This window comes from Trematomus bernacchii, unplaced genomic scaffold (assembly GCF_902827165.1).
Source record: "Trematomus bernacchii unplaced genomic scaffold, fTreBer1.1, whole genome shotgun sequence".
Taxonomy (NCBI): domain Eukaryota; kingdom Metazoa; phylum Chordata; class Actinopteri; order Perciformes; family Nototheniidae; genus Trematomus; species Trematomus bernacchii.
Window position 1 is genome coordinate 5,808,590 of NW_022987513.1, and position 23,930 is coordinate 5,832,519.

Consider the following 23,930-nt stretch of genomic DNA (forward strand, 5'->3'; position numbering starts at 1 on the left):
TATCGAAAAGCAAGATCAACCTTGAAAGCACCAGGCTGTACGATATCAATCATATATCATCTTATATAAAGTGTAGAGTTGGTCTGGTACCAACAAATGCTCAAGCCATCCTGTGCCTGTCTCCTGTTTAAGGGAGAACCACTTTTCTAATAGATATCACAATAATTAATGTGCTTATTTTAATACATAAGAACAATAAATCTGAAAATTGGATAAAGCCAGGCTCAAAATTGATGTCTGTTTTGTTGACATAAGACTCAGGTTTTTACATAGGGAATTAAGGATATCTTTTGTGTATCTCCATAAATCAGAGAAAAAATGTAAACAACCAATTAAAAAACCCAATTATAGCCATGTTTTAAGGAAGAAAAGAGATATCAATCATGCTGAGAATGATATAAAAGTAAACCCCTCTTTAAACCTTCAGAACACATGTCACTTTAAATATTGTTGTATGTAAGTGATACTGAAATGGAGGTTTATGTATTCCATACATTCTGCAAGACACTGCCTGTAAATAGAGTACAAAAAAGATGAAACCTCCCCAGCTTATTACTTGTACTAAGATTATTTATAATGTAACAAGTTGTATTAATGGTACACTGGTAAAGGTGCAGCTAGTTTCAATGACTTTGTATACTGCAGTGTAGCTTGTAAATTTACTCCAGGTGTAATTTAAGTCAAGTGTTTATTGTATTTCAAATCATTAATCCAAATCTGCAAAGTAACTAAAGGAATTCAATTAATGTAGTGGAGTAAAAGTACACAATTCACCTTTGAATTGTTGTGGGGTACAAAGTAGCATAAAATGGAAATACTCAAGTTAAGTACAAGTATCTAAAAATGTGTACTTGAGTAAATGTACTTAGTTACTTTCCATGTAATGGAAGCAAAACAGCTCAAACTCTCAAAATGGAGTCTATTATTGCCTGTATAGTGCCTTGGCCTAGCTGTGAAAAAGGAAGTTATAATAAGAAAGGAAATGACTGTATGACTGCAGATGTATAGCAGACGCTAGAAAGCATAATCTCTGCAACCACACAGTCACAGGACCACAGCAGCATGAACACACACACACACACACTCACACACCCATGTCAGTGAAACTACTGGAGGCGCATAAGACACACAGGAAGCAAATCAGCGATTAAAAAAAGGAAACTCGCTTAAGAAAATATCATGCACCAACCTTACTAAGAATAGTAGCATTTCAAAAGGGTAAGTTGTACATTTATGTTATTTTTAAATTGAATTTGTTTAAGGTCTTGATGGCTATTTCTTTCCAGCTAAGTGCCTCAGAGGATAACCTTAAAATGAATTTGAAAGACTCTATATAGCATATGCCACAGTTAAACTGCTCTCTAATTAGCTCCTCATGAAACAAATGTGTTCCTGTCAGATAATACACGGGTACTCGCTGATTACTTTGTGGTATTTTTTTGCTGTCTTGGCATGATGGTCAATAACAGATCCTTTTAAGCACTGAGGGATGCAGTAATGTTCTCTGATATTCTCTGGGGGAAGTCACCCTATCTCTGCCTCTTCCAGGCAGAGTCTTCCTGCTATCTCCCACCGCCTTTACAATACAAGGACATGTAAGGACAATAGGACTCACACATTCATGCAGGACACTGTTGTGTTTTTTACTTCAAGATCTATTTCTTTCTATAATCTGGTGCTGGAAGAATAACCTTTGGTGAGTAAATTGATGTGTTATGGTTTACCCGTTTTAAATTACAAGATTTCTACTGGTCCTGAAGGACATTGTCAAACATCCCAGCCAGTGAAATAATCTTTGTTTGAACATATCTTACGTTCTATTGTGATTTGTTAACACATATTTTGTACATTTGAACATACCTTGCAGACATTTAAAAACCTGCACCGCAGTGGTGTGGTTGATTTTACGAGGATATGGGAGCTAGTGGTATGGGAAGATGGACCTGATTTCACCGCTGACTCAAATTGTGTCTCTTAATCTTTATTTATAATGTAACTGCTGAAGAATGATGAGGGTGGTGCATCTGCACACACAATGAACAACTAATATTTTGTCAATGTACATTTGTTTTTTATTTGTTCACAACTGGTACTGCTAAATGGCATTTGAGATCCATGGGAAATGGACTTTTCAAGAAATGAGACGGACAGCACACACTTCTGTTTTTCCATCAATTGTTTTACTTTTGTGCTATTCCTCTAGTGATGATCACAGTCATACGGAGATGCAATGAGTCACTAATTCCCCATTTCGTGACAGAAAAAAGGGAACAGAAAGCCACCAGGATCAGGCTCCTGTTGTCCTTTGCTTGATTAAAAAACTATACATTTATTTATATCAGTTTGACTTATATTTTTTATTTAAATCACTTGCAAAATGTTGTTTTTAATAAATCCTACTGTACATAATTGATTATTCTGCAGCGAAGTGGCTACCAGATTAAGTGTTGTGAGTTATGTTCTCATGGAAATCTTCCTCTAAATACACTGCTTTGTTCCTCCCTGCGGCTGGAACATCACATGCCTGGAAATATGTCTGTGTCCTTAAAGGCTAGAAGGTGATTCCTGTGGTGAATTCAGACCCAGCTGATACAAACGCATAGTAACTCATGTTAAACATTCACATTAAACGCTTTGTCCCGCATGTTTACATCAGGGCTCTCTAATGCTTCTGGCTTGTGACACACTAGACAAAAACTAAGTGTGTGTGACCTATTGACACAATTGCAAGGAGTACCAAGCACACACAATTCAACCATACCAAAAAATATATATATAAAGGGAGAAGGATATTTTGATTGGGGTGAAATACCTCTTTTCTTGGAACAATTTACAAACAATGTTAGTATGTCAATGTTAAGTCTATGTCTTATTCAAAAAGTATTCTCATACTCTGATGTAGGTACTGTATATTCTATGTCCATAATGTGTATACATCATGAATTTTGTTTCGGTGTATTTGATGCTTTTTAAGTCCGAAACATACTTTAGGGTTTTCTCAACCTCTCCCCAAATGGGTATCCATTTAGGACATCTACAGAATGTGTGTGTAGTTTGCGAAGGGATAACACTTCCCACATTTACAAGATGTAATTAAATATCTCAAGCTCACTATGCCAGTAAATTCTCAGCAGCAATTTGATTACCATGTTTCCACTTGGGAAGTCCATTACAATCGTCTGCTGATAGAATGCATTCAAATTATTTCCCCCAATGTTTATTTAACATTATGTTTCAACCATTTAAGGTGGTAGGGAATCAGATGAACTCCTTCACAAATGTATCTATAGCTGACAAATACTCATCCCTGGTTCTGATGGCTGTTGTCTGAATGATTCGCAGAGCAGGGGGTGGAGATGGAGAAGTCGGAGATGTTTGGCATCTCTTTGGAGACAGACAACAGGACGATGGAGGAGAAAGCTCGGCACAGAGCGGCGCATAAGGGCGGTTTAGACAATGAGCCGCCCAAGGCTCCAATGGACACTGATTACCAGGAAGAGATGGAGATCCCCAAGCCTAAAATCAGAATGAATGCCAACTTTGACAAGTGAGCCTCACCATGCAAACATAAAGGGATTTTAACAGTCATTATAACATGGTTCTGTGTATTATCAAGCCCAGAATTGATGATTAAGTTGGAGTTGCTTCACCTTTTGCCCCCAATGATGTTGTCTGTGACGTGTTATGTTGACAGAGAGATTCAAGGATTGGATCCCAGTGGAAGCACAGACAACAGGTTTGGTATCGACAGGCTGTTTGAAGCGGTGGCCAGTAGGGACGTCCAAAAGCTGGACGGCCTGCATCGGTACCTGCATCAGAACAGGATGAAACTGTCCAACTCTCTGTGTGAGTGTCAGACCCATGATGCAACAGCTGTAGACATGTGTGTTACCTTTTTTAGACAATGGACCCCTGGGCACAGACATGTAACAGGCCCCATCACCTTACCTATATGACACATAGACTCTGTGGTTTTGTGTCTCCTTGGTGTCTTCTATTGATTTCATGTGCTTTTGTGCTTAATTTGTTTCTTTTTTTCTGTCCTTTTGAGTCTCTTTGTGGTCATTTGTAGGCCTTTTGTGTCTTCTTATGGTCTTCTTGTCCTGATTTTAAGTCTCCTTGTGTTAGTTTTGTTTCTTTATTGATGTCGTTTTGTCTATCGTTGTGGTGATTTTGTCTCTTGAATCCTTTTGTGTCTATTTGTGGTCGTTTTGTGTCCCTTTGTTTTATTTTTGCCAGCATGTGTCTCTTTGACTGACATTGTGGCCACTGGGCCCCTACACACTTAGGGTCCCTGGCTCTGCCTAGGTTTGTCCAGATCTCCGTCCATGATCTCCCTGTATGTGTGTTTACACCTGCAGATCAGTCTCACGGTAAAACGGCCCTCATGAAGGCTCTGCTGCACCTCATGGATGGCAAAAATGAGACGGTGGAGCTTTTGATCGACATTTCAGAGAAGATGAAAGACATTAATGAGTTTGTAAATGCGGCCTACACCAACATCTACTACAAAGGTAAACTGAAGCTGAATTGTTGAGAAAATTAACTCTCATGTCTTTCTTTGTGTTATTCCTCAAACCTAAACAATGTAAAGAGATTTGAATGGTATGACTCGATTTATTCCGACAGGTCAGACAGCTCTTCATATAGCCATTGAGAGGAGGAGTCTCTCCTATGTGGAGCTGCTGCTCAGTAAAGGAGCAGACGTCCACGCCAAAGCCTGCGGAACTTTCTTCCAGCCACACGATGGCCCCAACTTCTACTTTGGTGAGTCCATGCTGCAGCAGGGAGCAGCCCCCTCCTCTGGAGCCTCACACAAAGATAATCTACTGATGAGTCACACATCGCCACCTTTATTACTGAGTGAGAAACTTTCCATAGAGTCACAGCATCTCTGGACAATAACATGAAGAAATACATTTTCAATACGGTATTTCTAAGTTCCAATGTCATTTGTTCCCTGAAATCTTACATTTTAGCTGGGCTAGGGTTAATGTTCATTTATTACAAAAAAGGACAACACAAAAAAATTACCATTGTGACTAAATTGATGAGTTTGTTTTGTTAAAATAAAGATGCAAGGATATAAAATGTATACATTTGGTTACATTTTGGTGTTTTCTCTTAAAGGTGGGGTAGGTAATTTTGGATAAACCAGCTCGAGTACGCTCGAATTTGAAAATACACAGCCGGGAAAAATCTGCCACTTCCTTACAGAGCCCCTCCTCCAACACACACGAACGTGCACATGACCAATGAGGGCACGAGATAAGTTTGTGCACAGATGGAAGGCTGACAGGCAGGTAGGCCATCCAGTTATTTTATCCGGGCTGGCTAAAATGATTGGTCGTGCTTTTTACAGTACTACGGCTTCCACAGATGACATTTTTTTATGGATTTTTTGTCAAAGCACTTAAGATATTCATTGCTATCGGGATGTTAAGAGCATTCCATGGAATATAACAAAAAGTGTATCTCGAGCCGGTTTCTCAAACTTACCTACCCCACCTTTAAAGGGGACCTATCATGCAAAAGGCACGTTTTGATGTCTTTTATACATAAATATGTGTCCCAGGGAAATCACAAAGTGCCAGAAAACAAAAACCTCTCTCTTTTCCTCCGTACCCAAATCTCTAAAAACGGGGGTACGACGGAGCTGATCCAGATTTGCGTCCGATATGACGTAATATCTGAAATGTTGGCTGGCTTTACACCCACGGCCCTATCAGAAACGTTGATATCAGAAACAATGCCTGGCGTGTTCTGAACGTAATATGGTCTTTGTTTACATTAACAAGCATCGCTAACACTTAGATCTAACCTGACTGGAGAGAGTATGTGTAAAAAAGCAGGAAATAAAAAAAGGAACTCACCTTGTGGTAAACCCGTAAGAGAAAAAACATTTGAGCTCTGTGATGGAAACTTCTGAAGCAATGGAGATGAAACTCAGAGAGACACGAGGAGAGCAGGAACTTTGATGGCAAACACTGATGGTTTATTTGGAGCTTCGGCCGGAGAATTCACAAGACATGTGCTGCATACACGAGGTAACACAGCGGTTGCCAAACCAATTCTGAAGATCTCTACCCCAGACCCATGTATTTAGCTAGTTCTGAGAGAATAATCAATATTGTGCATAACAAGAGAAAACAGGGAAAGCACAATAACACCTCTATCAGCTGACGCCAACAGGCAGGAACAGGGAGACAAAACACTGGGAGCACAGCACCCAAGGCTACAGGTGCCTGAGCTCAGTGAGGTCATTACAAACTGATAAACTGGGTCAAAGGTACGGGCCTAGGAAAATTATTCCCCAACAAGCTCCATATTGTCCATACTCCATGTCAGGGAATAATTTGCCCTGCATGTCCTCCTTCGCCCTCTGACGCAGATGCCCAGCCTTGGACAGCCACTATCTCCCTTAAGGAGGGGCTGCCCTAGCATTTTGTTGTTGTTACCAGTTTATGACCGGGCAACTCTCGGTCAGAGATAGTTATTGTTGTGGGACACCTGGAACACATCCTTCTCGGGGTGTAGATGACCCCGAGCCATAACCGACAACTAAAGTGGATTCAGTTTCCTCAGCTGTTTAGTCTATCTATTGAAGAATGTTGATTACCCTCAGCAAACTTGTTAAATCCTCCTACCAGAGGAAGGTTTCTTCAGAATTGATTTGGCATCTCTACCCTGTGATCAACCCATGGCCCATGACATGTCTTGTGAATTCCCCGGCCCGAAGCTCCAAATAAACCATCATTGTTTGCCATCAAAGCTCCAGCTCTCCTCGTGTCTCTCTGGTGTGAATGGATTAATGACTCCTAGTACGCTATGTAAAGCGCTTTGAGGGGTCGTACAGTCCTGATAAGGCGCTATATAATTTACCATTTAATCCAAAAAGACAACTTTCACAAGTGGCTTTGTAACTAGATGTTTTTTTTACAATTCGCAACCTTGTTGCGACCTAATCCGTTGGCAAATATGTTTCACTCGAACTGTCTGGCATTAGTCTCAAAGCCCTGCTCTGCATCCCTTACGCAAAGAAAATATATTTCCCCATATATTAACTGTCAATATATTGCATTATTTTGTTTTCTGATTTACTGGTTAATTGAAAAGATTTAATAAAGGAAATCTTGCTGTTGGCTACACCAAGTGATACTGATTAATAATCAACATGAAAAACCTATTTATTCATATCTACAAAATATATTGAAAATATATTGAAGATATATAGAATAATATATTGTGTTAATATATTACAATATATATATATTGAATAATATATTGTGATAATATATTGTAATATATGGGATAATACATCAGTAATTGCCGCTTTCCATATATTGAGTAATATATGTAAATATATATAATATATTGGTTGTGTATATATGTGAACATACATTTTACTATATATTAACATTTATATGGGGACATGTACTATATATATTCACAAATATATGGGGACATGTATGCTCTATATATTCAGATTTATATGGGGACATGTATGCAGAATATATTCACAATTATATGGGGACATGTACTATATATATATATATGCACAAATATATGGGGACATGCATGTACTATATATTCAGATTTATATGGGGACATGTATGTAGAATATATTCACAATTATATGGGGACATGTACTATATATATTCACAAATATATGGGGACATGTATGCTCTATATATTCAGATTTATATGGGGACATGTATGCAGAATATATTCACAATTATATGGGGACATGTACTATATATATTCACAATTATATGGGGATATGTATGCGCTATATATTCACAATTATATGGGGACATGTATGCACTATATATATTCAGATTTATAAAAGACCATGTACGTACCATATATTCTGAACATGAGTGCAATATATGTTCACAATGAGGAGAAATGCATGTTCTGATAAAAAAAATCTTTCATTTCATTTCAAACCTTTATTTATGCAGGTGAATCCCATTGAGATCATTGATCTCTTTTTCAAGGGTGACCTACTGCAAGTAGGTTCCACATGAATACATATAAACATAACAGAAAAACAAAAAAGGACATCATACAGCATATTTACAGTGACTACAGTTTACATAGCTAGTAACATTTACAGGTTCCAACAGTTTCCGATTGGATAGTATCTATCCTTGCTTTAAAAACATTTAGCGGAACCAAATTGCTCAGACTGTTCCAAGTTAGCGGAGCTGCGCATCTAAATGCTATCTTCCCTAAGACAGTCCTAGCAGTTGGCACATTTAATAAAACCACAGCATTCGATCTCAGGCAGTAGCCACTTACAATTCGCCGTGAGATCAGGGAGCAGATGTAGGAAGGAAGTTTCCCTAACATGGCTTTGTATATAAAAATGTACCAGTGACTGAGCCTCCGTACAGTTAGTGAAGGCAAACCTGCCCTTGCATACAGGGTACAGTGATGGGTTAATACTTTACAGTTTGTCACAAATCTCAGTGCACTGTGATAGGCGGCATCTAACTTGACCAGGCAATTGGCAGGTGCATTCATATAGATCAGATCACCATAGTCCAGTACAGGTAAAAAGGTCACAGTGACTAGCCTTTTCCTGGCCTCAAGTGAGAAACAGGACTTGTTCCTGGAAAAGAAACCTAGCCTAACCCTCAGTTTTTTAAGCAGGTTATTGACATGAAGTTTAAAAGTGAGACAATCATCAAGCCAGATACCAAGGTATTTGTAACAGGTAACCACTTCAAGTTTTATTCCTTGTGTAATTAAAATATCTAAAACAGGCTCTGGTGTCTTTTTAGCTTTTGAAAAGAGCATTACCTTGGTTTTATCAACATTTAAAAGAAGCTTAAGCGCTGAGAGCTGAGTCTGAATAATGAGAAGCTTAATTTGTTTTTTTCTATCAATGTGTAACAGTTATCAAAATACTCATTAAAAGAAGGACAAGGAACGAATAAAAGAAAAGGCCTATAAACAACACATTATGTCATGACTCAAGAACATTTTTATGTAATTATGTAATAAAACCCACATTTTGTAATAATCTGCTGCATTCTGTAACAGCCTGAACGCAATATAAAATAAATGTCCCTGCATTTTGTAATAAATTATTACATTTTGCAATGGTTATTACAAAATGCGTGAGTTGCCCTTTTAAAAAACTGTAATATTCATTATGTAACCATAACCAAACTGTAAATATATCCCAAAATTGATGTTGATATACATGTTGGCTAATGAATATGGTAACACTTGATCTAGTTTTGGGATCTTAAATTATGAGTAAGGATGATTCATGGTTGAATAAATAAATAAACAGTTGTAATGTTATTGTTTGCAACTCATTTTGTAATAACCACAGCAATATGTAATAATATATTTCAAAATGTGGCGACATGTATTACATATTTGCATTGAACTTGTTTACTACATAATGGGCAAATTATTACAAAAGGAGGTGTTATTACATAATGAAGGGAAAATGTATTACATTTTGTATAGGTATAGTTAATAAATGATGCATTGTTATTTCATACAGGGCCAAAAAGAGCAGTCTGTTATCCTATTTAACAATCTTGTTTTTTGTTTCACCTGGTGACAACTTTAAACATGAGCTGATCACTCATTAAAACAAGGTCCGGAACAGGGCCAAAAAAACAGTCTTGTACCCTATTTGATCGTCAATCTTGTTTTTTTCGTGCCTTTACTCACAAATTCTTGTGTTAATGGATGTTCTTATATCTGATGTCTTGGTCCCTGGATGGTGGTTTACTACAGCATCTGTGGAACAGAACAATTACAAATAATTAGAAGTTCACAAAAGACAGCAGGAATTATAACAATATCCATAATATCTATATTAAAGCATGGGCTGGCTTGGTGAATAATGTGGGAATACAAATAGTGGAAGAATAGGCTTTGTACATTTTCGTCTGAGTGTGGCGCTACTGGTTGGTATATTTTATGGAATTTGGACCAAGCATCTGCATCTGTAACAGTTCTGTTTAAAACTTTTTTAAATGTAATTGCATTCATCTTTAAAGGTGGGGTAGGTAAGTTTGAGAAACCGGCTCGAGATACACTTTGTGTTATATTCCATGGAATGCTCTTAACATCCCGATAGCAATGAATATCTGAAGTGCTTTGACAAAAAATCCATAAAAAAATATCTGTGGAAGCCGTGGTACTGTAAAAAGCACATCCAATCATTTTAGCCGGCCCGGCTGAAATGACTGGATGGCCTACCTGCCTGTCAGCCTTCCATCTGTGCACAAACTTATCTCGTGCCCTCATTGGTCATGTGCGCGTTCGTGTGTGTTGGAGGAGGGGCTCTGTGAGGAAGTGGCAGATTTTTTCCGGCTGTGTATTTTCAAATTCTAGCGCACTCGAGCTGGTTTCTCCAAAATTACCTACCCCACCTTTAAAAGACTACTTTTATTGAATGAGAGTTTTACCTAGCACAATGAGCCTGGGGTGGTGGGAAGGGAGAACTGGGCCTCGGCATCGGCAGGAGTGGTAGTCGCCTATGAGTATTAGAATTTAGATGAACAAAGGCATAGAAAAACCCTGAAATATGTACTGACACAAAGCTACAACCCTCGATTTTGTAAGTAGTAGTAGTAAATACATACGTATATACAATATACAACAATACGCATAATGCAATTAGCAGTACCAGTAATAAAATAACTGAATAAATAGTAGTAGAACCTTTATTTAGCCAGGAAAATCAATTAAGAACAAATTCTTATTACAATGATGACCTGACAGGAGGCAAAAGGCGTCCTGAGGGGATGGGGTTTGGGAGGAAAAAAATAAAAAGACAGACTCCGGGCACTACAGAACCCAGGAGACAACACAATGACACAGAGCAGAGATGACAGGCATAGCAGTTAAACATATAAAATCTCTAAAACAATATTGCTGTGGTTCAATCTGTCATTAAAATAATATAGAACATTCATCCATTCAATCCTTCATGGCAAGGATAACTAAGCTGAATAGTGAATAAAGTGATATGTGAAAAGTAAAATGACAGTGAAATTAAATGACAGTGCGTTCCTTACCACTGCGATCTGGCTCCTCTGTCCTCGTATATTTTGGGTCTGATTCCTCACTACTGATGTCTGCCTCTGCATGGGCCCTCTCTCCTTATTTATTCTGTCTCAGTCACCACTGCTATCTGGCTCCTCTGTCCTCTTGACTTGTGGTTCTGCAGGCTTAGTTCGACCTATGAATTTCAACAATGCTCCTGTAAAATATATAGATATATAGTATTATGGGTCAACATTAAAATAACATACACTGGAGAGCAAAATGTGAAATGCCATTGACTGTAGGCTACATATTATCCACACAATTGTCAGCAGGGGCAATAACAACTAAAATGTGAACTAACTTGAATGCATTAGTCCACAACACATAGCCTAACGTAGAGTAGAGAATGAATGAATGGTTTCTGCAAAATACACAGAAATAGAAATAAGGTTCAAATTACAATAACTAACCAGACGATGGTTATTAATAATAAGCAACAGCAATACTAATTGTTGCTAAAACACATTAGACACGTTGCAAACACACGGCTAATAAAAGCTAAGTTAGCATCTCATCCACACACTATCATAGCTTAACTTAGCTAACTAGCTAGCATTAGCTCAATTCCTGAACAACATAGAAACTAAAAACGGGACATCAAGACTCATTAACACACTGACTGAGCAGGACACTATGCATACAATCTTATAACATTACCAACACTAAAGATCTGCATATATGCTCACATTCTTCACGAACGCATTCTCTCTGTGACGATGGTAATTATGCATGTGACGATGCGCAATAATGTCCTGAACGCACATGTGTAACCAGCTCGAAGACCCGTAGCTGACCTACTTTAGCTGTCCCTAAATGTGCCTGACTAAAACACGAACGATATAATGCAGATCAAGGAGAACAAGGGGAATTTACAAGACATAGACTAACTGTGGTTACATTACTTAACTAGCTCATCGTCGTCACCAGTCAGAAAATGTCCGTTAGCCGTGGGGCTAGTTTTCGCTATGTTAAACTCCATTGACTTATGCTAAAATGTTAGCGATCTAAAGGTCCGCTATTTTTGGCTGTTTTGGGTCGACTTCAGTTGACTGTAAAATCGAAAATCTTCGAAATTGAATGTTCACAAAGCTGCGGACCGGTTATACACTCATACACGAGGGAACTAACATAGCTAATTTAACTAACGTTAGCTAATGTAGCTGGTGTAGTGCCGAGAGACGGGACATACGGATTAAGCAACTAGACTACTTATAGTGTACATGCAGAATTATTTCAATTTAAAATAGTTTTAAATGCTCACACACATACCTGACTCTGGTGCTGTATTTTCCTCTCGTTTCTTTTTAATTTTCCGTTTCGAAGCACCTGATGAATGCTTTCTCTTTGACACTCAGCGACAGAATCAACAGACAGAGGCAGCAACGCAGATTTGAATCTGCCAATCAGATCAATCTATTGCTGGAGAGGGGGGGGGGGCTCCCCGAAATCAGCCGGAAGTGGCGCATTCGAATACTGTTTGGGCTGTCTGCCGTGGATGGGCTGCGTTCCACTCCAAATAGCCGGTCGGCCGTAATATATGCATAGATATATATGCGTGCATATATTCATATATATATGCGTGCATATATGCATATATATATATATTTATATATATATATATATATATGAATATATATATATGAATATATATATGCGTGCATATATGCACGCATATATGAATATATATATGCGTGCATATATGCATATATATATGCGTGCATATATGTGTGTGTCTATATATATTTATAAACTGTATATTATTTTCCATCATTCAATGGACAATTTGTACTTTTTTTATATGTAGGCTACCATCAAACATATGTTCATATATAAAGTGGGTAACTATACAAAACGAAGTGAGATAACTGTTTATGAATATCTGTTCAATTTTATGTAAACTCATGAAAGATAAATGAGTGTTTCAATAAAACTATTACATATAAATGTATAGTGCAGTTTTTGTTTTCATTGCAATATATTTTTTTTATATGTATCAATATATAGCCATACATGGTCCATGCATATATTGCAATATATTTAAAAATATAAGGACTACTTTCCCATATATGGAAATGTATGATCCAATATATTGTATTATATTTACCAATATATTACAATATATTTTTGTTTCATAAGGGATGGCTGTTCTTGGATTGATTTGACACAAGAATACATTGAGATTTAATCAATTATAGCACGCAGGGAAAAAAAGCTGTAACTTAACAGAGTGTCTTTGTGTGTTGTCCTCAGGTGAGCTGCCTCTGTCTCTGGCAGCCTGCACCAACCAGCCCGACGTGGTGGACTTCCTCACGAAGAGCGAGTACCAACGCGCTAATGCTGAGCTAACTGACTCTCATGGAAACACTGTGCTGCACGCCCTGGTGGTGGTGGCTGACAACTCTGCCGATAACACAGAGTTTGTTACCAAAATGTATGACCGCATCCTCAAGACCAATGCCGAACTTCACCCCAAGTCGAAGCTGGAGGACATCGAGAACAACAATCGGCTGACGCCTCTCAAAATGGCTGCCAAGACTGGCAAGATCGGGGTAAACATTTCCGCAGTGTCACTGTAGACATAGCAGCATAGCTATGTTTTGAGGCCCAGGGACAAGACTCCTAGCTTCTCCCAACAACCCAAGGAGTAAAGTTTGGCGGGCCCTGGGATGACTGGGTTCCCTAGACCAAAAGCCAATGATTACCAATGTTGTCATTTCATTTTGGTTTATATCAGATAATAAAGCTCTGTGGCAAATTGAGGTTTAGAATACTCACAAGTTTTCTTCACAAACTCTTTTATGATTTATGAAGCACTAGAAATAAAAAGCTAATGTTGGGGGATAAACAAATTAATTTAATATCACCACCATCATGTGTACCATATTTACTGACATGTTTAATGTCGAAGAACCTGTTAACTATAAAATAAATAAAACGACCTTGACTTAAAATCAAGGGAACTTAAAGTGCAAAAATGCTAACACATTTCAGTTTTTTAAGGATGTATTGATGATTGCACATTGAAGTCTTCTTTCTTGCAGGCTAGGTTAGAGTTTTATTAAGAGTCACAATTTCAGTCTCCATATTGTACGACCTAGATAATTGTGATTGAACATTCTCAGATATAAATTTGCTCTGACTTTACTTTAATTTGTCTGCAGATTTTTTCCCACATCCTAAAACGGGAATTCCAAGAGAATAAAGACAAACATCTGTCCCGTAAGTTCACAGAGTGGGTTTACGGGCCCGTCCAGAGCTCCTTGTACGACCTGGCCTCGTTGGACTCGTACCAGGAGAACTCAGTCTTGGATATTCTGGTGTACGGCAGTGACATTCCTGTGAGTCCCAGCATTATAAGCCCAGTCTGTCAGTTGTTGTTCTGTACTCAAACATGTGACTCCTCTCAGAACCGCCACGAGATGCTCCAGATGGAGCCTCTGTGCCATCTGCTGGAAGAGAAGTGGAAGAAGTTTGCTGGTCGAATGTTTTTCCTCAACCTCCTGGTCTACATCCTGTACCTGATCAACTTCACCCTTGTGGCCTACAACAAGAAATTTGGGCCGGTAAGCTGACTGCTACACATGGTTTGACTGGTCTTTGTAGCCGATCTGAACTGAGGTTTCTGCTCTGCCCCACAGCTGCCGTTTCCCATCGAAGACACCACTCTGGGTTACCTGTATGTTTCAGGCCAGCTAGTGACAGCGCTGGCAAACTGCTATTTCTTTGTCATAGGGGTAAGTAGGTGACTATGTGCTTTTAATTAAAATCACATCACAGTCTTCAATCTTTTAATAAAAAATCATACCTAAATCCCTAGGTCATGGACATGTATAGGAAACGGCCGAAGCTGCAGACGTTGCTGATTGATGGATATTATGAGATTCTTTTGTAAGTAGTAATGCTTAAAACGTTGGATGTTTTGCCACAGTACTGACTCACCAAAAGCGTGACCATTTGGTGAACTTGTATTTTTCCTAAATCAAACTAAAAAAACCTTGACTACACACAGATTATCTCTATTTCTAACTCAGTGAGTCAGTGATTCTGGAGAAAGATTGTTGATATTTGAACTCAACACTCAAACAAACACCTCCCTCCAGATTTAACACACTTGCCTTTATAATGTACATCCATGGCTTTAGTCCTGTCCTGTGCACAATTATGAACCCCCATTGCTGATAACATGACACAAAGCCTTTCTATTAAGGTCTGTTTTTGCGTACGTCTGAAAAGTATATTTTTGGCTTTGACAATTGCATAAAATGTCTTATGCTAATGAAGCAATTGTTGTTCACGAGGGGCCACTGACGGACAGTCTAGAAGAGTGAGGAGACAACACAATAAACAAAACAAAAACTGTCAATAAAAGAGGTTTTTCAAACATTGTAAACCACCCCAAACATGGAATGTCCTTGATTATAAATGTTCTTAACTTAATGACAAAACGGGGTTGTATTGGACAGCACAGACTGTTAATGTACAGGATGCTGTGCAGGATCACAGTGGTTTCTCTTGACAGTTTATTTCAGGGCCTCCTGTTCCTGTTCACAGCCGGGCTGTATCTGTTGGGGATGGAGCAGTACCTCAGCGTAATGGTGGTGTGTCTCGCTCTCAGCTGGGTCAACATCCTCTACTTCTCCAGAGGCGACAGACACATGGGCATCTACAGCATCATGATACAGAAGGTAGTTCACACAGGACGCTCAGCACCACGGTGACCATCACAGTGAACCCTCCTTAAATCACTTTGCCCCTTTTTCTTTTTGTAGATGATCCTCTGTGATATCCTGCGCTTCCTCCTTGTCTACATTGTCTTCCTCTTTGGATTTTCAGCAGGTATTCCCCAAAATGCTTTTCGATCTGAAAATATAACTAATTTTACACATTTATTTTTTATTGATTTGAAAAGTAGAAGGAGATAAATTACTTTCCTAAATAAATAAATATTTTGAGATAATAATATTTTCTTTAACGGCAATGTCTATAACGAATTGTAAACTTAATTAGAATGCTTTGTAATCTGCTTTTGAGACTGTATAAGTGTAGTATTAACTACTCGTACATATTCACAATGCTTTATAACAATAATCATTACACATTATAAAGTATTTTATAACAACTTACATGGTAAAGTATCAATAAATACCAGTAACTTTTTTGGTTGTTTTGAGTGTCATAGTATGTTATAATGCCCATAGTTGTATTAAAACATTATCTTTTTATAAGGCATTTAAATCACTTTTATAGGGTATTAAAATAGAACAGGTGATAACAGACGATACATTATTTAATGATATTTTTCCTTAAAGAAAACAATGACCACTTAGTGAGTTATACCCAGCTTGTAATTTGTTATCCCGGCATAAACCTCAGGAATGTAATGAATTCACTTAAAGAACCCATTGACCTCTTAGAGTAATGTATAATTACACTATAATGCATTAAAACATTGATTATCAGTATCTTAAGACATTATAATACACGTGAATTTTGCAAAAAATGTGACTATCATTAAGTATTATTATCCTTTTTCCAAAATGTGAGTTAAGGGCCTATAACTGTACATATACATTACTATAAGCACATTATTACACATTTAAAGAATATTTATAATGCAGTATAGTATAGACATTGGGCGTCATAGAAAGTGCTACCTAAGCTTGCATAGCTATTGTCACTATGCGATAATGGGAGGATGTGCTATTTGTAATCTGTTTCCCCTGTCCTATCACAGCGGTGATCAGTCTGCTCATAGAGCCTGCGAATAACACCACTGCGGTTGAGAAGCCGGGAAAGGGGCGTTTGTATATTACAGTTGCTCCTGAGGATTGTGTAAAGCCCTCCTACAGTAGCATCGCCTTCACCATCCTGCAGCTCTTCAAGTTCACAATCGGCATGGGGGACATGGAATTCATCCAGGAACACAAGAGCAGAGAGGTCTTCTATGTGCTCCTTATCGGGTACATCATACTCACCTACATCCTGTTGCTCAACATGCTCATCGCCCTCATGAACTGCACCGTGGAGAAGACCACCAAGGAGAGCACCAGCATCTGGAAGCTACAGGTGAGGCGTGCAGGACTGAGGTTGATGGAGTGTCTGTTCCAAGCAGCTAGGGTTTGATTAAGTGATTTCACTGTTTTTTTAGAGGGCCATCACCATCCTGGACATGGAGAAAAGGCTGTCTAGCTGTCTGAGGAAGAGGTTTCGCTGTGGGGTGGAGAAGAACCTCAGGACTACTCTTGGAGACGACCGTCGCCGGTGTTTCAGGTTGGTTAATCTCGGTTCAGCGACAGTACAATCTGTTACTGATATCAAGAGGCTCCATCAAAAGCTGCATCTGAATCTTGGATGAAATTACACACACAGACTTCCATAATTAATGTCCTTGCCACATCACATTTGGTAATATGCACAACTAAAATACAGGTATAGCTATAGCTGATATCTGGGCCCCGACTTCTTTGCCACTTCTTCTGATTAGCATTTTTCACAAGTAGCCAGGTAACAAGCTAGCTTTAAGCTAATAAAAAACAAAATAAATCAGTAGAAAGCTGTTGGGTTCCCAGAATGCATTTCAGCCCAATGCATTCTGCCCCTTCTGCTCTCCACACTGACTGTTGACCCGCATTCAACCAAAGCCTGTTGAAAACGATTGGTCATTACAACTCCGATTTCAAACACAAACCAGAATTCTTCCAAAATATTGTTTAATAGAAATGATGCATTATGCAGATATTTTTTATAGAGATCACTTGAGTCTAAATGGAAATATCTGAATCATTTGATGCATTACCACATTTGGTTTGGGTATTAATCTTCCCCTCAGGATGAATTGTGATAACAGAATCATAGACTTTTCATCCAGCACTTTTTTTTTTTTTTATTTTTTATTAATTTCTTTTCTTTTATTTTTTTTTCTTTAGGTGGAATGAATACCTATGGTGATAATTCAATGTAATACATCATTTTTATAGTCTGGTACCTGAAAAAGGTCAAATGGCACTGATGGAACCAGATGTACCCAAATGTGCCGAAAGCTTATTCCGCCTGGAACTTTTTTTTGCTAAACCTCTCTAAAAAGATCAAATTGAACTTGTTTTGCCTCAATCTTGATACAAGGTACTTATTATATGTTATAGTTTGGATTCCTAAAGCTTTTAGTCTACCATCCCATCATTCAAGGATGGTTTTCACTGTAAGTAATGTTTTTTCTTTAGGCGGAGGTAAGAATTTACCTTTTTTTACTATGTTCCATCTGAATTTACTCTGACTGAGAACAATCTATATTGATTCTGACACTTCTACATCCAACTCACATATGTAACCTTGCTTTGATAAAAGAAATTATTCATATAACCCTTTTAGAAGTGAAGTTGTAGTCATTTGTTTTGGGCATGTCATTTTCGAGCCTGAAACCTGAAAAACAGGCTCGGGGCTTAACAGGTGATAGAACACAAGGTGTAGCAAGCTATGATAATAAAGAAGATACAAAAGCTGTAGGCTGGAAGATTCAACAAAAGATGCAGCTATGTGAGCACCATCGATTGATGCGCAGCACACTGGGCCCTTCACTAATTTGCCTTCTCTGACAGCTGATTGATGCATCGCACAGCATACAGTAATTGGAGCATGTGTCCTCTTGTCGTCTCAGAGTGGAGGAAGTCAACTGGAACAAATGGAACAGCAACCTGGGCAAAATCAATGAGGATCCGGGGTGCTGGGATCGCGCCCAGCAGCCTGCAGCGCACACCCCGCCCAACAGAGGTGCAGAAACATGAACGCAGTAAATGTTTTTTTTTAGTATTTCTCTGTGACAGGAAAGTCATGTGTGAACATATCCTTCTTTATCCACAGGGAGGAGCTGGAGAGGCTTTTTCACAGAGGGCAGTCGGCAGCAGGCATATCAGTCCTCAGAGATGAATCTTCTGAACCCCCCACCGGTCTAAAGACACACCAGAGAGCTTCACACTGGCTGCCCGGACATCAAGACATTTACATTTAAAGACAGCAAAGAAATGTAACTGTCAAATGTGTGAATTGCCTCTCTGACTGACTGATACTCCCTTGTCAGCCTGATATTAAATGTAGCCTTGGAGGCATTATTTCACTGAGATATGTGTTCACCTGACTGACACAACAGTGTAAAATAGGACAAATGATCAAAGATACCTAATTGCCAAATCATACATTTGCAGTACATTTAATCCAAAGGCTTCTGCACACGCTGCTTCCACCACCACCTGAGCAGGATGCACATCCTCTCAGCACAAAGGCCAGAACCTGCCTGTGACACAGCTCCCAATCCTTCATGGAGTAATACTGATTACGAAAGGTGCTGATCTCGCCCCCCCCCCCTGCAGTGTGCCCTTTATACAAGTCCCATTTTCATCACAGCTAGACAAGCTAAATCTACTGCAGCCAGATAGTCCTGTGGATTTCACAGCGTGCCTAGTCTACTCAACTTCCTGTTTCTATTTGGCAGAGGCAGGCTCGGGTAAAATGGCATGAAAGTAGAGCAATTGGTGCAACAGTCGTCATCTTTGGCACTAGCGGCCTCAGTTACAAATGAAAGGTGGTTTAGGCGGCCTTTTCAGTTGGCACACACATCTGTAAGAAACCTATATGAGACGACTAACAAACCACAACCTGTCCAAAGTGTTTTAAACTGCGTGGGTTTCGAGCTAAAGTAAGCATACAACTTGATCAAAGAAAAATGTATTATAATGTATGAGTTGTGTGAGAGTTTGTAAATGGATGTTTTTAGTTAGTTTTGCAGTTGTTTCGGACCCCCATTTACTTACATTAGTCAACACATTCCTCTGTTACTTCTCCGTTATTTCTTCATACATTCGAGGATGCACAGGGTAATAAATGTATATAAAAATGATCATTTGTGGAGGAAATATTCCTTTAAGAGCCCTTTTTTGCAATTAGCTCCCGAAGAATGAAGGGAGAATGAGAAGAAATGCACAACCGTGTTCAGTGTGAGTGTTGCAGATGATCCAAACCAAATTTCAGACTCATTTCAAAGCATAAATTAGAACTTTATTTTATTATTACAATATTACAAAAAGAGTAGCACAACTCTCACTCTCTTGCCTCTCATCTGTCGTACAGAATGACACAAAAGAAAGGCTTGTGGACCTTCTTCCATTTCACAGCAATAGTACAAGAAACAAAAGAAGAAAATGAAATTTAAATAACAAGCAAATCAAGTATTATAGTCACAACTGCAAACTGAAGCTTGGAAAAAAATGGTTACAGCTCAGTAACTACACTTTGCTAAAATATATAATTACAAAATATTACTCCTTTTCTTGCTCTCCATAATAAAGAATCTCTAAAGGAATTTCTCTGTCGAGTCAACAAAACTTCAATAAAATAAAAAGACCAGAAAGAAAGAAACCAATAAATTGCTGTTTCTGTGTATCCTTAGCATCTTCTTTCTCCTTATTATTTGGGGTTTTTCATTAAAACCATGCTCATTTTCAAGGGAAGTCCAAGGACCAAACACTTAAGGCTTTTTAAGGGCTGTTAGGGAGTTAGGTGAACAAAACATGGGCGTCATTGTGTTTATGCACACACTCTTACACACTCACCCTTAACTCATCAGCAGGCGACATTCACACACAATCGTTAAACTTTAGAGTTACAGTAGTCTAGTAGGTAAGCCAGTGTACAATAAAATAAACAATGCATTTGCTGTTTCACTTTAAACTTAAAAGTCCTTTTTGTTTTCCTCCAAGTGATCTTGCAAGTGATCAATTTGGTCTCATTTCGAGCAGACTTCACATCAGAATCAGTAGCAACCACACATAACTTAAATCACTCAAGTTCCCACTGTCAGGATCAAAACTCTTGACGAGGCTCGTTTCTAAACAACATTAGTAACACTTTTATTCATTCTACTCCAGAGTTTTGTCCTCGTAACCAACCAACCTACCAACCTTCAATAACTGCAAAACAAATAATCTCAACATTCAAGTAATACATTTTTCATGGTTACAAAAAGGAAACAAACACATAAATGGCACATCTTCATAACAGTGTGTCCTTGTTAACATGACTTTGGCCATTTTAAGGTTAATCTTTCATTACTTTTTTCTGCACTTAACATTTCACAATCTCGTTGCCAAACCTTCCTGGCATTGACAAAAAGTTTTTAGTTTTTAAACACCTGAATTCATTGCAGCATTTTCAGCAGGACAGAGCAATGCCTATTCAACGCATCTGCTCCCAGCTGGAGCTTGACTATGTACAAACAACCTGATTACATGCTTCCTTAACTGACAGAGAGGAATAGATCTTCAATAGTCCTACTATACAAATAAATAATTACAGTTAAAAGCAAAATAAAACAATGTGTACATGTGCATGAGCTTTTATTCGTGTGTGGTGGTGTTGCACTGATACTCTCTTCTGCCCTCAAATGATTGCGTTTAATCTTTCAATTCTGATGAGATCGGAGCGTTAACACCAAATCAAAAGGTAGTGAAACTAGTCTGAGCCAACAATTCCTGACATAACCCTGATCACAAAAACATCCATTATTAGACGTCGCAGGGATCCATCTGTTTTTTCTTTTCTTACATGCATAAGAAAACATAACTGAAAGGTCTGAAATAGAAATAACGCAGGGTTTGTTTAGACCCAGGCACACAGATAGTAAAATAGAGGAAGGAGGGAATGACACACACAGTATACACATGAAAAAGTTCCCTAAAGTGCCAGGTAAAAGCACTCAACAAAAATAAAAGTAGCAATTGATCACTTGCAAGATTTATTAAAAAAAACGGGGAAAAAAACTGTATTAATTTACCCTCTTTAAGCGGTTTAAGTTATCAATGTATTCATGTGTTTCCTTTCTTAAGACTTAACAAAGGGGGTTTGATAACTGTAGTGTAGATAAGGCCATAGCTTATCTGTACCCTGGGTGCTGGATGAGAGCGGTTCTGCCGTCCCCGACCTCTGGACCCGCCCTGCTCAGAGGAGGCCTGTGCATCTTGCCCATCAGCCCTAGATTCTGATCGCGGAAGTAGGGCGTCTGGAAGTCCCCACCCAAGTAATCTGCTGTTTGCATCAGATTACACTGGGCGGAGGCAGAGGAGGAGCTCGTTCCTAGCATGTAATGGGGAGCCCCAGGGGGCCCACAGTCTAGCGTGGTGCAGCCCCCAGGGCCCGCACCGTGGAATGGCATGGCTATGTCCTGAGACCCGGAGCTGTCACTGTTGGGTGTAGGTAGGATGCTGCTGTTCCAAACGTGGGGCTGGAAGTAGTGGCCGTTAGTGTAGTGGGCCATGTGGCCGGGCATTCCGTTGTTGTTGACAGGTGGAGAGGGCGTTGGCCTCTCTATGGGAGGTTTCAGAGTGTAAGGCTGGCCCACACACACCTCTGCCGGGTAGCCCATGCCCTTAAAATGGAAGGCGGGGTCCCTGGAAGGCTGCTTGCAGAGGTGGCTCCCACCGTTCTGCATGTGGGGAACGTGAGCCAACTGGTGCTGATTCCAAGAGAGCATCTTCTGCTGCAGCTGCGCGTTGTGTTGGAGCTGCTGCTGACTCTGTTGTTGATGCAGATGCTGCAGGTGATGCTGCTGCTGCTGCTGCTTGAGATCATTGTGGTTGGAAGGCAAGTGGTTCATAACAGCCATGCTGTGTTGGGGGTGGGCTCCCATTGGCCCTGTGGCTTTCTCTTGAGGACAGATAATGCAGTTATGTTGGGGAAAACCAGGGGTGGCGGGGTTGCTGTGCATGGACACCCTGGAGCAGGCGCTGATGAGCAGGTTGCGATTGATGGGGCTGGGGTTGGCGATCTGACCCTCGCACATGGAGGTGACCCCCACGCCCTGGGCCCGAGCTTGGCAGAACTGGTTGATCTGATGAACGATGTGGCTCAGATCGGCCTGGTGGCCCTGGTGCAGCCCGGCGGCCATGGAGAGTGGAATGGTTGAGGTAGAGACGGTAACATTAGGCGGTGCGTCGCCATCTGGCAGCTGTCTGCCCCCCTGCAGGCCGGGGGCCGGCTGCTGCTGGAGGTGCTGCTGCTGCTGAAGCATGACGCCAGGGGGCCCCTGTGGGTGGCCGAGGGCCGGGTGCTGAGACAGAGTCTGGAGTCTGGGTGGGCCCTGAGGGTGCTGGGCCATGGGGGGAGGGTGTCTGAGGCTCTGGTTGTGACCCTGCTGCGGAGGGATGGGCATCTGTAGAGTCTGAGGTGGGTCCTGTTGAAGGGGTAAGCTCTGCTGGAGTCGGGTGAGGTTCGGTAGAGCCGGGTGGTGGTTTAAAGTGCTGGTCGAAGCCACTTGGTAGGGTCCGGTGTGGGGGTTCATGACGACTTCAGGGTGCAAGCGAGCCCTGCTGCCGTCAAAATCTTTGAGGATGCCTTTGACCGTGGGCTCCTTGATGACGGCAAGGAGGCCGGCCTTGGCCTGAGAGGAGGGGTAGGGGCTGTAGCGCTGGCCCGACGTGTCCAGCCCGTTGACTGTACGCCGCACGTGGTTCCGCTGGGGGACCTTCACGCTGTTGGGGAAGATCTTGATGGTGAGGGGGTTGTTGGCAACCTTCTTAGCAAATGCATCCAATTCTGCAGGGGTTGGAAATGGAGCCGATCGCATCCTTTGTGTGGTGTCCCCTGGGGTGAGGACAGAATGGGTCAGAGGGGAAGACAGAGACAGAATAGGGAGGGAAAAAAAGAGAGAGAAAAGCACAATGAGAAAGACAACTTAATCCAGGTGGATATGGCACAAAAGAGCACAGCAGCTGTAATCTGAGCAGCCCAGAGGAACCTGATTTAGACAGCGCTCTTATATTCCATACCTCACTGTTATTCTACCAAAGACCATCACATCT

General features: G+C 40.1%; 2 protein-coding genes across 6 annotated transcripts in view; one reads left to right on the forward strand and one right to left on the reverse strand.

Annotated features, from left to right (window-relative positions):
* Positions 1 to 1,049: 1,049 nt before the first annotated feature.
* trpv1 (transient receptor potential cation channel, subfamily V, member 1) lies at positions 1,050 to 19,975 on the forward strand. Of its 4 annotated transcripts, none has more exons than XM_034153351.1 (17): positions 1,050 to 1,218; positions 1,654 to 1,696; positions 3,343 to 3,547; positions 3,695 to 3,846; positions 4,362 to 4,514; positions 4,630 to 4,767; positions 13,336 to 13,634; positions 14,247 to 14,423; positions 14,493 to 14,648; positions 14,724 to 14,819; positions 14,903 to 14,973; positions 15,605 to 15,770; positions 15,855 to 15,921; positions 16,820 to 17,151; positions 17,234 to 17,355; positions 18,740 to 18,852; positions 18,943 to 19,975. In XM_034153351.1, exons 3-17 carry the CDS (start codon positions 3,357 to 3,359, stop codon positions 19,032 to 19,034), a joined length of 2,325 nt encoding a protein of 774 aa, XP_034009242.1. In that variant the 5' UTR covers positions 1,050 to 1,218; positions 1,654 to 1,696; positions 3,343 to 3,356; the 3' UTR covers positions 19,035 to 19,975. The 4 variants fall into 4 exon arrangements, with proteins under 4 accessions (XP_034009242.1, XP_034009260.1, XP_034009251.1 ...); XM_034153369.1 differs by having other exon boundaries at positions 3,348 to 3,547; XM_034153360.1 differs by lacking the exon at positions 1,654 to 1,696.
* Positions 19,976 to 20,111: 136 nt separating this feature from the next.
* fam222ba (family with sequence similarity 222 member Ba) overlaps positions 20,112 to 23,930 on the reverse strand; it is a 29,312-nt gene continuing 25,493 nt past the window's right edge. For both annotated transcript variants that reach the window (XM_034153392.1, XM_034153399.1), the window contains exon 3: positions 20,112 to 23,712. In XM_034153392.1, the coding sequence (XP_034009283.1) occupies positions 22,007 to 23,712 (1,706 nt within the window). In that variant the 3' untranslated portion in view covers positions 20,112 to 22,006. The remainder of the gene's footprint in view (positions 23,713 to 23,930) is intronic.